At 46.4% G+C, this 12,355-nt stretch overlaps 1 protein-coding gene across 14 annotated transcripts in view; it reads right to left on the bottom strand.

The window, feature by feature from the left end:
- Positions 1 to 12,355, bottom strand: part of NWD1 (NACHT and WD repeat domain containing 1) — a 90,417-nt gene that overhangs the window by 63,826 nt on the left and 14,236 nt on the right. For 9 of the 14 annotated variants that reach the window (XM_028838984.2, XM_028838987.2, XM_028838985.2 and 6 more), the window contains 2 exons: positions 10,149 to 10,265; positions 1,747 to 2,044 (listed from right to left, as the gene is read on the bottom strand). In XM_028838984.2, the coding sequence (XP_028694817.2) occupies positions 1,747 to 2,044; positions 10,149 to 10,265 (415 nt within the window). Of the gene's footprint in view, positions 1 to 1,320; positions 2,045 to 8,519; positions 8,587 to 10,148; positions 10,266 to 12,355 lie in introns of all 14 variants that reach the window. The other 5 variants (XM_077978140.1, XM_077978142.1, XM_077978143.1 and 2 more) reach the window with 3 other exon arrangements.

Genomic DNA, 12,355 nt, shown 5'->3' with positions numbered 1-12,355 from the left:
ACCTCATGATCCATCCGCCTCAGCCTCCCAAAGTGCTGGGATTACAGGCATGAGCCACCGCACCCGGCCAATTGTTTATGCTTGTTTGTTTGATATGGGGTCTCACTCTATCGACCAGACTGAAGTGCAGTGGTACAATCTTGGTTCACTGCAACCTCCACCTCCTAGGCTGACAAAATCCTCCCACCTCACCCTCCTGAGTAGCTGAGACTACAGGTGTGCGCTAATTTTAATTTTAATTTTAATTTTAATTTTTTTAAAAAATTAAGGTGGGGTTTTGACATGTTGCCCAGGCTGGTCTCCAACTTGGGGTTCAAGTAATCCACCCACCTCAGCCTCCCAAAGTGCTGGGATTATAGGCGTGAGCCACCACACCTGGTCAACAATTTATGTTATTGGTAGGCTATCAGTAGCTACGTTTTGGGGGACTCAAAAGTTATACACAGATTTTCAATGGTGCAAGGGGTTAGAGTCCCTAAACACTATGTTGCTCAAGTGTAGACTGTATTTTATTTAATTAATTTATTGATTGATTGATTTAGAGACAGGGTCTCACTCTGTCACCCTTGCTGGAGTACAGTGGCAAGATCATAGCTCAACGCAGCCTCCAGCTCCTGGGCTTAAGCGATCCTCTCATCTCAGCCTCCTGAGTAGCTGGGGCTACAGGCATGCACCACCATGCCCAGTTAGTTTTGTTTTTGTTTCTGTTTTTGTTTTTCGAGACAGGTCTCTCTCTGTAACCCCGGTTGGAGTGCAGTGGCATGATCTCGGCTCACCACAGCCTCTGCCTCCTGGGCTCAAGCAATCCTCCTGCCTCAGCCTCCTGAGTAACTGGGATTACAGGCCTGCACCACCACGTTTGGCAAATTTTTTAAAGTTTTGTTTGTTTGTTTGTTTGTTTTTGTAGAGATGAGGTGTCACTATATTGCCCAGGCTGGTCTCAAACTCCTGAACTCAAGTGATTCTCCTGCCTCGGCCTTCCAAAATGCTGGGATTACAGGTAGGCACCACTGGGCCCAGCCTGCCAGATTTTAGTACTACAAATCCTGCATCCTAGGAACCCCTTCATCCCAGGCAAACTGGGATGGTAGCACCCTGGATTGCTCCCCCTGATCTGGTTTGGCTGTGTCCCCACCCAAATCTCATCTTGAATTGTAGCTCCCATAATTCACATGTGTTGTGGGAGGGACCTGGTGGGAGATAACTGAATCATGGGTGGTGGTTTTGCCCATACTGTTCTCATGGTAGTGAATAAGTCTCACGGGATCTGATGGTTTTATAAGGAGTTTCCCCTTTTGCTTAGCTCTCACTCTGTCTTGCCTGCCACCATGTAAGACGTGTCTTTGCTTCTCCTTTGCCTTCTGCCATGATTGTGAGGCCTCCCCAGCCATGTGGAATTCTGAGTCCATTAAACCTTTTTCCTTTGTAAATTACCCAGCCTCAAGTGTGTCTTTATTAGTGGCATGAGAACAGACTAATATACCCCCCATGCCAGGAGCCTCCCTGGGAGTCGAGAAGAAAGAGCCAGCGAGGAGAGGAAGATCCTGAGACCAAGACTGATCAGGAACGTGGCTGAACTATTTTGGATCAGTAAAACAGCCTTTCTCAGAGCCAAGGGACTAGTGGTTGACTGGTTTGGCATTTGCAAGAAATGCAGACTGTTGCATTTTTGCCAACAGGGGATGGATATTCTGAACACGTAGTCAGTTTCATGTGGATCTCCAAGGGGAGTCCCTGCTGCCTCACCTGACCGGTGGTAGCGCTGCCACTGCTCCTGGGTGATGAGCCCCAGCCTGCGGGCCTCCTGGGCTCCAGAGCGTAGGACAGAGGTTAGGGTAGCCTCCTCTGGTTCACAGGCCTCCCCAGTACCTGGTGCCTGCAGGATGTAGGTGGGAGGAACCGCATTCTCGTCCCTCCGGAAGTGTCGTGCCACCAGCTCCAGGTCACTTGGCCTGGCAGTCAGACGGGCCCTCAATACCTCCCACTCCTTCTCATCGATCCGCGAGGGAACCACACAGGGGCCGTACTGATCACCGATGAGGGCCTGGCAGAGAGGAAATCACAGATGCAAATCTCACTTTTTTTCTTCAGACAGGGTCTTGCTCTGTTGCCCAGGCTGGAGTGTGGTGGTGCAACCATGGCTCACTGCAGCCTCGACCTCCTGGGTTTAAGTGATCCTCCCGCTAGGACCACAGCCACACACCACCACACCCGGCTAATTTTTAAGTCTTTATTTTTGGTCTCACTACATTACCCAGGCTGGTGTCGAACTCCTGGACTCAAGTGATCCTCCCATCTCAGCCTCACAAAGTGCTGGGATTACAGTTGTGAGCCACTGTCCCCAGCCACAATTTACTATTCTTTGTCCAATTCAATATATAAGTAAATAACTCTAGCTGCTTTTGTGGGTCCTTATTTCCTTAGGAGGGTTCTTGTGCCATGTCAAAAACTTGTATTAGTAAATGTATGTCGGCCGGGTGTGGTGGCTCACACCTGTAATCCCAGCACATTGGGAGACCGAGGCGGGTGGATCACCTGAGGTCAGGAGTTCAAGACCGGCCTGGCCAATATGGCGAAACACCATCTCTACTAAAAATACAAAAATTAGCTTGTTGTGGTGGCAGGAGCCTGTTATGCCAGCTACCTGGGAGGCTGAGGCAGGAGAATCACTAGAACCCAGGAGGCAGAGGTTGTAGTGAGCCAAGATCGAGCCACTGCACTCCAGCCTGGGCGACAGAGTGAGACTCTGTCTCAAAACAAACAAACAAACAAACAAACAAATAAATGTGTATGGTTTTTTTCCTGTTAATCAATTTTACGTCAGTTTAATTCTTGAATCCAACCAGCACTCTAAGAAGATGGAGGTGAAGTCGACCACTCTGATAGCCTAGAGCCACCAGAAGTCATGAGAGGCAATAAAGAATTGTCCCCTAGGCTAGGCATGGTGGCTCACGCCTGTAATCCCAACACTGTGGGAGGCCAAGGCAGGAGGATATCTTGAGACCAGAAGTTAGAGACTAGCTGGGCAACATAGTGAGACCCCATGTCTACAAAAAATTAAAAATTATCAGGGTGTGCGGGTGTTCATCTGTAGTCTCAGATACTCAGGAGGCTGAGGCTGGAGGATCACTTGAGCTCAGGAGTTCAAGGCTGCAGTGAGCTGTGATCACACCACTGCACTCCAGCCTGGGGGACAGAGTAAGACCCTGTCTCTAAAAACAACAACAACAAATAATGGGGCTGGGCAAGGTGGCTCATGCCTGTAATCTCGACACTTTGGGAGGCTGAGGTGGGCAGATCATTTGAGGTCAGGAGTTCAAGACCAGTCTGGCCAAAACAGTGAAACCCCATCTCTACTAAAGATACAAAAATTAGCCAGGCATGGTGGTATGCACATGTAATCCCAGCTACTAGGGAGGATGAGGCAGGAGAATCACTTGAAGCCAGGAGGCGAAGTTTGCAGTGAGCCAAGATCACGCTGCTACACTCCAGCCTGGGCGACAGAGCAAGACTGTCTCAAATAAAATAATAATAATAGGCAACATAGTGAGACCCTGTCTCTTTAAAAAATTTTAAAACAAAAAAAAGCCAGGTGTGAGTTAGCCAGTGTGGTGGCGGATGCCTGTAGTCCCAGCTACTCAGGAGGCTGAGGCAGGAGAATGGCATGAACCCGGGAGGCAGAGCTGGCAGTGAGCCGAGATCATGCCACTGTACTCTAGCCTGGGCAACAGAGCGAGACTCCATCCTAAAAAAAATAAAAATAAATAAAAATAAAAACATAAAAAATAAAAATAAATTTTAAAAAATAGCCAGGCATGGTGGCACATGCCTGTAGTCCCAGCTACTCAGGAGGCTGAACAGGGAGGATTGCCTGAACCTGGAAAGTCGAGGCTGCCATAAGCCATGATCATACCACTGCACTGTGCAGCCTGGGCAAGACCATGTGTCAAAAAAAGTTAAAATTTGCATTAAAATATTATTTATCAGCCGGGCGTGGTGGCTCATGCCTGTAATCCCAGCACTTTGGGAAGCTGAGGCAGGGGGATCAACTGAGGCTAGGGAGGTCAAGATCAACCTGACCAATGTGGAGAAAACCCATCTCTACTAAAACTGCAAAATTAGCCAGGTGTGGTGGCGCATGCCTGTATTCCCAGCAACTCGGGAGCCTGAGGCAGGAGAATCGCTTGAACCCTGGAGGTGGAGGTTGTGGTGAGCTGAGATCATGCCATTGCACTCCAGCCTGGGTGACAAGAGAGAAACTCTGTCTCTCTCTCTCCCACTATATATATGTATAAAATATGTATATATATTATATGTGTATATATATTATATGTATATATATTATATATTATATGAATATATATTATATATATTATATGTATATATTATATATTATATGTATATATATGTATATATGTTATATATATTATATATATTATATGTATATATATACACATATTTTATATATATATGATTTATCTTGATAACTGAGATTTAATTTAAATCTTGTGATGGTTCTCCATTCTTGTTCTGATCCTTCCAGGGAGAATCAGAGGTGAAGCAGGGCTAAGAAGACCCTTAAGTCCAGCTTTCTCCTTTTATTATCATGGAAACAGGGGCCTGGGGATGGAACAGAATTAGTCCAAGGTCACCCGGTGGCTTAAGGGCTGGGATTTTGCCACAGCACTCCAGCCTTGATGACAGAAGAAGACCCTGTCTCAAAAAAAAGAAAAAAAAAAGAAAAGTTAACCTGGAGGAGGCCTAGCCCTTTAGGTCAGAGCCAAAGTCCAGTTTCCTCATGATGAAATAGAAGCAATCAGCTGGGTGCGGTGGCTCACCCCTGTAATCCCAGCACTTTGGGAGGCTAAGGCAGGCAGATCACCTGAGGTCGGCAGGCGGATCACCTGAGGTCGGGAGTTTGAGACCAGCCTGACCAACATGGAGAAACCCTGTCTCTACTAAAAAAAAAAAATACAAAAAATTAGCCAGGCATGGTGGTGTGTGCCTGTAATCCCAGCTACTCAGGAGACTGAGGCAAGAGAATCGCTTGAACCCAAGAGGCAGAGGTTGTGGTGAGCTGAGATGGCGCCACTGCACTCCAGCCTGGGCAACAAGAGCGAAACTCCATCTGAAATGAAAAAAAGAAAGAAAGAAATAAAGAAAGAAAGAGAGAGAGAGAGAGAGAAAGAAAGAAAGAAAGAAAGAAAGAAAGAAAGAAAGAAAGAAAGAAAGAAAGAAAGAAAGAAAGAAGGGAGGGAGGGAGGGAGGGAGGGAGGGAGGGAAGGAAGGAAGAAGGAAGGAAGGAAGGAAGGAAGGAAGGAAGGAAGGAAGGAAGAAGGAAGGAAGGAAGGAAGGAAGGAAGGAAAAAGAGAGAGAGAGAGGGAGGGAGGGAGGGGAAGGAAGGGAGGAAGGAAGGAAGGAAGGGGAAGGAAGGAAGGAAGGAGAAAGAAAGAAGGAAAGAGAGAAAGAAAGAAAAAGAAAGAAAGAGAAAGGAAGGAAGGAAGGAAGGAAGGAAGGAAGGAAGGAAGGAAGGAAGGAAGAAAGAGAAGCAATCACTCCTCCACACTTCTTTGAGTTGTACCAGGATATTCCATGGGTGTGCACAAGGAAACCTGAATAAATGGAATCATGCATGTTGAAGAAGACACTCTTCTCCAGGGACCCTTGCACCAGTAACAGCCTCGTATGAACAAGAGAAGTTGGAAAAGTCATAGCCAGGTGGTATGGTTTGGATGCTTGTCCCCCACCTCCGCCAACCAAAACTCCTGTTGAAACTTAATCCCCAGTGTGGTAGCATTGAGAGGTAGGGCCTTTAAGAGGTGATTAGGTCATGAGGCTCTGCCATCATGAATGGATTAACCCACTCATGGATGAATGGATGAATGGATGAAAAGGTTATCATGAGAATGTGACTTGTAGCTTTATAAGAACAGGAAGAGAGACTGAGACTTGAGATAGCACACTCACCCTCTCGCCATGTGATGCCCTGCACCACCTCAGGACTCTGAGACCCCAGTAGCAAGAAGGCCCTCACCAGATGCAGCCCCTTGACCTCGGACTTCCCAGCGTCCAGAAATCTAAGAAATGAATTTCTGGCTGGGCACAGTGGCTCACACCTGTAATCCTAGCACTTTGGGAGGCCAAAGTGGGTGGGTCACTTGAGGTCAGGAGTTTGAGACCAGCCCGACCAATGCGGTGAAACCCCGTCTCTACTAAAAACACAAAAATTAGCTGGAAATCGCTTGAACCTGGGAGGCAGAGGTTGTAGCGCGCTGAGGTCCTGCCACTGCACTCCAGCCTGGGCAATGGAGCAACTTCATCTCAAAAAATATATAATAGAAGTCCAGGTGTGGTGGCTTACGCCTGTAATCCCAACACTTTGGGAGGCCAAGGAGGGTGGATCACCTGAGATCAGGAGTTTGAGACCAGCCTGGCTAACATGGTGAAACCCTGTCTCTACTAAAAATATTAAAAAATTAGCCAGGCTTGGTAGTGGGTGCCTGTAATCCCAGTTACTTAGGAGGCTGAGGCAGGAGAATTGCTTGAACCCAGGAGATGGAGGTTGCAGTGAGCCAACATGGTCCCACTGCACCCCAGCCCGGTTGACAGAGTGAGACTCCATCTCAAAATAATAATAATAATAATAATAATAATAATAATAATAATAATAATTTCTTTTTAATTCTTTTTTCTTCTTCTTTTTTTCTTAAGAGACAGACTCTTCCTCTGGCACCCAGGCCACAGTGCCACTGTACAATCATAGCTCACTGCCACCTCAAACTCCTGGGCTCAAGGGATTTTCCCACCTCAGCCTCCCGAGCAGCTAGGACTACAAGCATGAGCCACTGCCCCAGCTAACTGTTTTATTCTTTTTGTAGAGATGGGGTCTTGCTATGTTGCCCAGGCTGGTCTTGAACTCCTGGGATCACACGATCCTCCGACTTTAGCCTCCCAAAGCACTGGGATTACAGGTGTGATCCACGGTGTCTGGCTTCATCTCTTTACAACCAGTCAGTTTCAGCGATTCTGTTATAAGCAACAGAAAATGGACTAAGACACAAGCCAAGCACAGACCAGTGGTTATACGAAGGAAACAGGTGGTAAAAAAACAAAACAAACAAGTTGCTCCAGTCTGTGGGATCAGGGCAAGGGAAATAGGAACAGTTCCCACCGGGAACAACTCTCAGAGCTCTGGAGATACAAGAGGCAAGAGCCTCTCTAGAAGGAAGCACCATGGGGAGCTGTCCCCAGCCTCGGTGCTGCCTAATAACTTATTTACCAGAGAGACACCTCTCCAAGGGCCTCTAGCACATCTCTGATTTTTGTGGAAGGCCCCCCACAAGTCAGAGTCATGGAGCAGAATGATGCTGTGGCTCTTGGGCAGTAAAGGGGTGATGCCTGGTTCAAGAGGGAAGCAGGAAGTCAGTCCAGGTCAGCCGGCAATGGGGCCTTTCTGGAAGGTCCCAGGGCTGGTTGGTCAGGCCCCAGAGAAGCTCAGAGATCACCCCTAGGTTCCCTGTGCAATCAGGAAGCTGCACTGTGCTTTTGGCTGCCTGTAATTTGGGTTCCAAAATCAAGTTCCTCCTGGTGTTCTTGTCTCCCTTCTTTTCCCTTTCTTCCTTAATTTTTTTTTTTTTTTTTTTTTGGTAGAGATGGGGTCTCACTATGGTACTCAAGCTGGTCTTTAACTCCTGGGCTCAAGTGATCCTCTCGCTTCAGCCTCTTGAAGTGCTGGGATTACAGGCATGCGTCACGGTCAGCCTCTCTCTCCTTTTTTTTTTTTCTTGGAAACTCAATAAACTGATCACTGGGCTCCTTTGAAAAATTAAATTTAGGAGACTGGAAATTTAGGAGATTTACAACAGAATGTAGAGTTTTCCAAACATTAGGATATATTTTAAAGCAGTAATAAATAAAACAGAGTGGCACCAAATTACAATAGAAGTGTAGATCAAAAGAATAACTATAATCCCAGCTACCCAGGAGACTAAGGCTGGAGGATTGCTTCAGTCCAGGAGTTCAAATCCAGTCTGGGCAACATAGCAAGACCTTGTCTAAAAAAAACAAAGGAGAGAAATATATATAAATATGTATGTTTTGCCCATTATTCCTGGCTCATAATTCCCAAAGCCCTTGTTACAGTCTTTTGCTGTAATGTTGGGACACTTTAGGTCTCAGAAGCAGACCTCAGAAGATAGAGTATCTCTCTGGCCTTCACCTTCTCCAATTTTTTTTTTTTTTTTTTGACAGAGTCTCCCTCTGTTGCCCAGTCTGTAATGCAGTGGCACAATCTCGGCTCACTCCAACCTCTGCCTCCCAGTTTCAAATGATTATCCTGCCTCAGCTTCACGAGTAGCTGGGATTACAGGTGTGCACCACCATGTCTGGCTAATTTTTGTATTTTTAGCATAGATGGGGTTTTACCATGTTTCCCAGGCTGCTCTCAAACTCCTGACCTCAAATTATCCTCCTGCCTCAGCCTACCAAAATGCAGAGATTACAGGAGTGAGCCACCACACCTTGCCATGATACTTTACTTTACTTTTTCCCTCTTTACTGTCCAGGACAGGGATCAGCACATTTTTCCTGGAAAAAGTCAGATAGTCAATATTTTTGGCCTTATAGGCCAGATGGTCTCTGTCAGAATGACTAAACTCTGCCATTACAGTTTGAAAGCAGTGCTAGACAAAGTGTAAACAAGTGGACATGGCTGTGTGCCAATAAAGTTTTACTTGCAAAGACAGGCAGCAGGCCACACTTGTCTTTCAGGCTATAGCTTGTTGATGTCTGCGCTAGAATTTCTTTCTTCTTTTTTTTTTTTTTTTTTTTTTTTAGCAAGAGCAACAGAGTCTTGCTCTGTTGCCCGGGCTGGAGTACAGCAGCATGATCTCGGCTCACTACAACCTCCATCTCCCAGGTTCAAGCAATTCTCCTGCCTCAGCCTCCCAAGTAGCTGGGATTACAGGCATATGCCACCACGCCCAGTTAATTTTTATATTATATTTTTTTAGTAGATATGGGGTTTCACTATGTTGGCCAGGCTGGTCTCAAACTCCTGACCTCATGATCCACCCACCTTGGCCTCCCAAAGTGCTGGGATTACAGGTGTGAGCCACCACTCCTGACCCCCTGCTCTAGAATTTCTTTTTTTTTTGACGGAGTCTCGCTCTGTCGCCCAGGCTGGAGTGCAGGGGCCAGATCTCAGCTCACTGAGGAAAATATGATCATTCTTGGATGTATCTGGAACTCGATGTAATAAATTAAGATTCAGGCCAGCCTGGGCAACATCAAGACCCCATCTCAAAAAAAAAAAAAAAAAAAAAAACCTTAAAACTGGAGCAGGTGCATTGGTTTATGCCTGTAATCCCAGAACTTTGGGAGGCCAGGGTGAGAGGATCGCTTGTGCCCAGGAGTTTGAGATAAACCTGGGCAACATAGTGAGATCCCATCTTTCCAAAACAATACTAGCCAACTGTGGTGGCACACACCTGTAGTCCCAGCTACTAGGGAGAACAAGGCAGGAAGATCACAAGCCCAGGAATTCAAGGCTATAGTGAGCCATGATCTCGCCACTGCACTCTAGTATGGTCAACAGAGAAAGACCCCATCTCAAAAAAAGAAAAAAAAAAAAAAAGACTAAGGAATATCATTCAATTTTAATAGCACAAACCATTAATTGTGGACTGGAGAGTGACTTTGTGATAGAGGGGGTGTAACTGGAAGAGAGAGGGGAGAAGTTCCCATAACCTGAAACCAGTGGTCACATGGAGGAAAAAAAATATCCTAAGACCCTGAGGGTTTCCACCGTTTCCATGGTTTTCCAGGATCCCAAAGTCCCATAGACATAAAGTGGAGGAAGTGGGGAAGGTGGGAGAAAGTCCAGATCAAATTCTAAGATTCCTTCTGGCTTCAACACTCTACTCTCCAAGCCACCTGCTGCTTCCATTTGACAGCTAATGACTGGATCCCATTCAGCTCTGCAGAAAGAGTGCTGTGATTGATTAGTAATGTCTGCCGCAGGCAGGCCATAGGGATAAAGTACGAAAGCAGAAATGGTACCTACTGCCCTCCGCTGATCAGTTTGTCTAGAAAGCAGGGGGCATATTCTGGAGGACTAAGAGCTAACCCATTCCTCCTGAGACACTCACAACAAAAGCTGGCCCTATGGATGTTTTCCAACACCGGTCAACCTCCTCCAAGCAGAGTTCTGTGGTCGAGAGGTCAGTGACTTCAGTGTTCCGAATACCCCACCTCAGATCAACGACCTGGGAAATAGAAACACAAGTTTGTCAGAGAGGTGTCATGACAGATGATTTGTTTTTTCAATCCCTTTTGACAAAAGCAGAAAGTTTCTTTCAAAAGTTTTTGACAGCCTCTTCCTGTAGGGGAATGTCTGGATTAAAAGAACTTGAACCAAATTCATAACCTCAGTATAATCATGAGAAAAATAAGAGACAGACCCACACTGGAGGGAAGGGCATTCTTCAAGACGCCCTGCCAGTCAAAGCCAAGCATGGTGGCAGGCACCTGTAGTCCCAGCTACTCGGGAGGCTGAGGTAGGAGGATCAATTGAGCCCACAAGATAGCGGTTGCAGTAAGCTCTTATTGTACTACTGTACGCCAGCCTGGACGACAGAGCCAGGCCCTGTTGAAAGAAAGAAAGAAAGAAAGAAAGAAAGAAAGAAAGAAAGAAAGAAAGAAGGAAAGAAGGAAAGAAGGAAAGAAGGAAAGAAGGAAAGAAGGAAAGAAGGAAAGAAGGAAAGAAGGAAAGAAGGAAAGAAGGAAAGAAGGAAAGAAGGAAAGAAGGAAAGAAGGAAAGAAAGAAAGAAGGAAGGAAGGAAGGAAGGAAGGAAGGAGAAAGAAAGGAAGGAAGGAGACTGCCAAGGTCATGAAAAATAAAGAGACTAAGAAATTGACGCAGACCAGAGGAGACTGGGGCAGTAAGACAATGAAATGCGACGGGGTACCCTGGATGGGATTCTTCACCAGAAAAGACTTAGAAGAGCTGGCAACATTTGAATAAAGTTAGGAGGTTAACAGTCACATACCAATGTTGATTTCTCTTTTTTTTTTTTTGAGATGGAGTCTTGCTATGTCGCCCAGGCTGGAGTGCAGTGGAGTGATCTTGTCTCACTGGAAAATCGATCCTTCCTTCCTTCCTTCCTTCTTTCCTTCCTTCCTTCCTTCCTTCCTTCTTTCCTTCCTCCCTCTCTCCTTCCTTCCTTCCTTACTTCCTTCCAATGGCATGATCTTGGCTCATTGCAACTTTTGCCTCCTGGGTTCAAGCCATTCTTATGCCTCAGCCTCCTGAGTAACTGGGACTACAGGTGTACACCACCATGCCTTGCTAATTTTTTGTATTTTTAGTAGAGATAAGATTTCACCATACTGGCCAGGCTGGTCTCGAACTCTTGGCCTCAGGTGATTCCCCCACCTGGGCCTCCCAAAATGCTGAGATTACAGGCGTGAGCCACTGCTCCCAGCCTGATTTATTTCTCTTTTTTTTTTTTTTGGTGGAGGGGGGTGACAGAGTCTTGCTCTGTCACCCAGGCTGGAGCTTAGTGGTGCACTCTCAGCTCACTGCAACCTCCGCCTCCCCCCAGGTTCAAGCGATTCTCCTGCCTCAGCCTCCCAAGCAGCTGGGATTATAGGCGTGCGCCACCACACCTGGCTAAATTTTCACTGTGTTGGTCAGGCTGGTCTCAAACTCCTGATCTCAAGTGATCTGCCTGCCTCAGCCTCCCAAAATGCTAGGATTACAGGCGCGAGGTACTGCACCTGGCCTCAAAGTTTATTTCATAGTTGTAACAACATTGTTGGTTGTGCTGTGGTTACGTAAAATGTTAGGAAACACAGAGTTTGGGGGTGTATGGGAACTCTGCACTGTCAGTGCATTTCCTGTAAGCCTAAATTCCAAATTCAGAAGTTTATTTATAAACATTTAGTTGGGCACAGTGGCGTGTGCCTGTAATCACAGCTATTCCGGAGGCTGAGGCATGAGGATTGCTTGAGCCCAGGAGTTCAAGACCAGGTTGGGCAACATAGCAAGACCTCATCTCTAAAAAAATTAAAAAGTAAGTTAATTAAAAATTTAAAAATTAAAATAGATGCAGGGTGAAGTAGCTCACGCCTATAATCCCAGTACTATGGGAGGTCGAGGCAGGAGGATCTCTTGAGGCAAGGAGTTTGAGATCAGCCTAGACAGTATAGGGAGAACTTGTATCTGCAAAATAAATAAATAAATAAATAGCCAGGTGTGCTGGTGTGTGCCTGTGGTCCCAGATACTTGAGAGGCTGAGGCAGGAGGCTCACCTGAGCCCAGGAAGCAGAAGCTGCAGTGAGCTGTGATCGCACC

This window comes from Macaca mulatta, chromosome 19 (assembly GCF_049350105.2).
Source record: "Macaca mulatta isolate MMU2019108-1 chromosome 19, T2T-MMU8v2.0, whole genome shotgun sequence".
Lineage (NCBI taxonomy): Eukaryota > Metazoa > Chordata > Mammalia > Primates > Cercopithecidae > Macaca > Macaca mulatta.
Note: the sequence above shows the minus strand (reverse complement) of the source record. Positions and strands in the feature narration are given on the sequence as shown.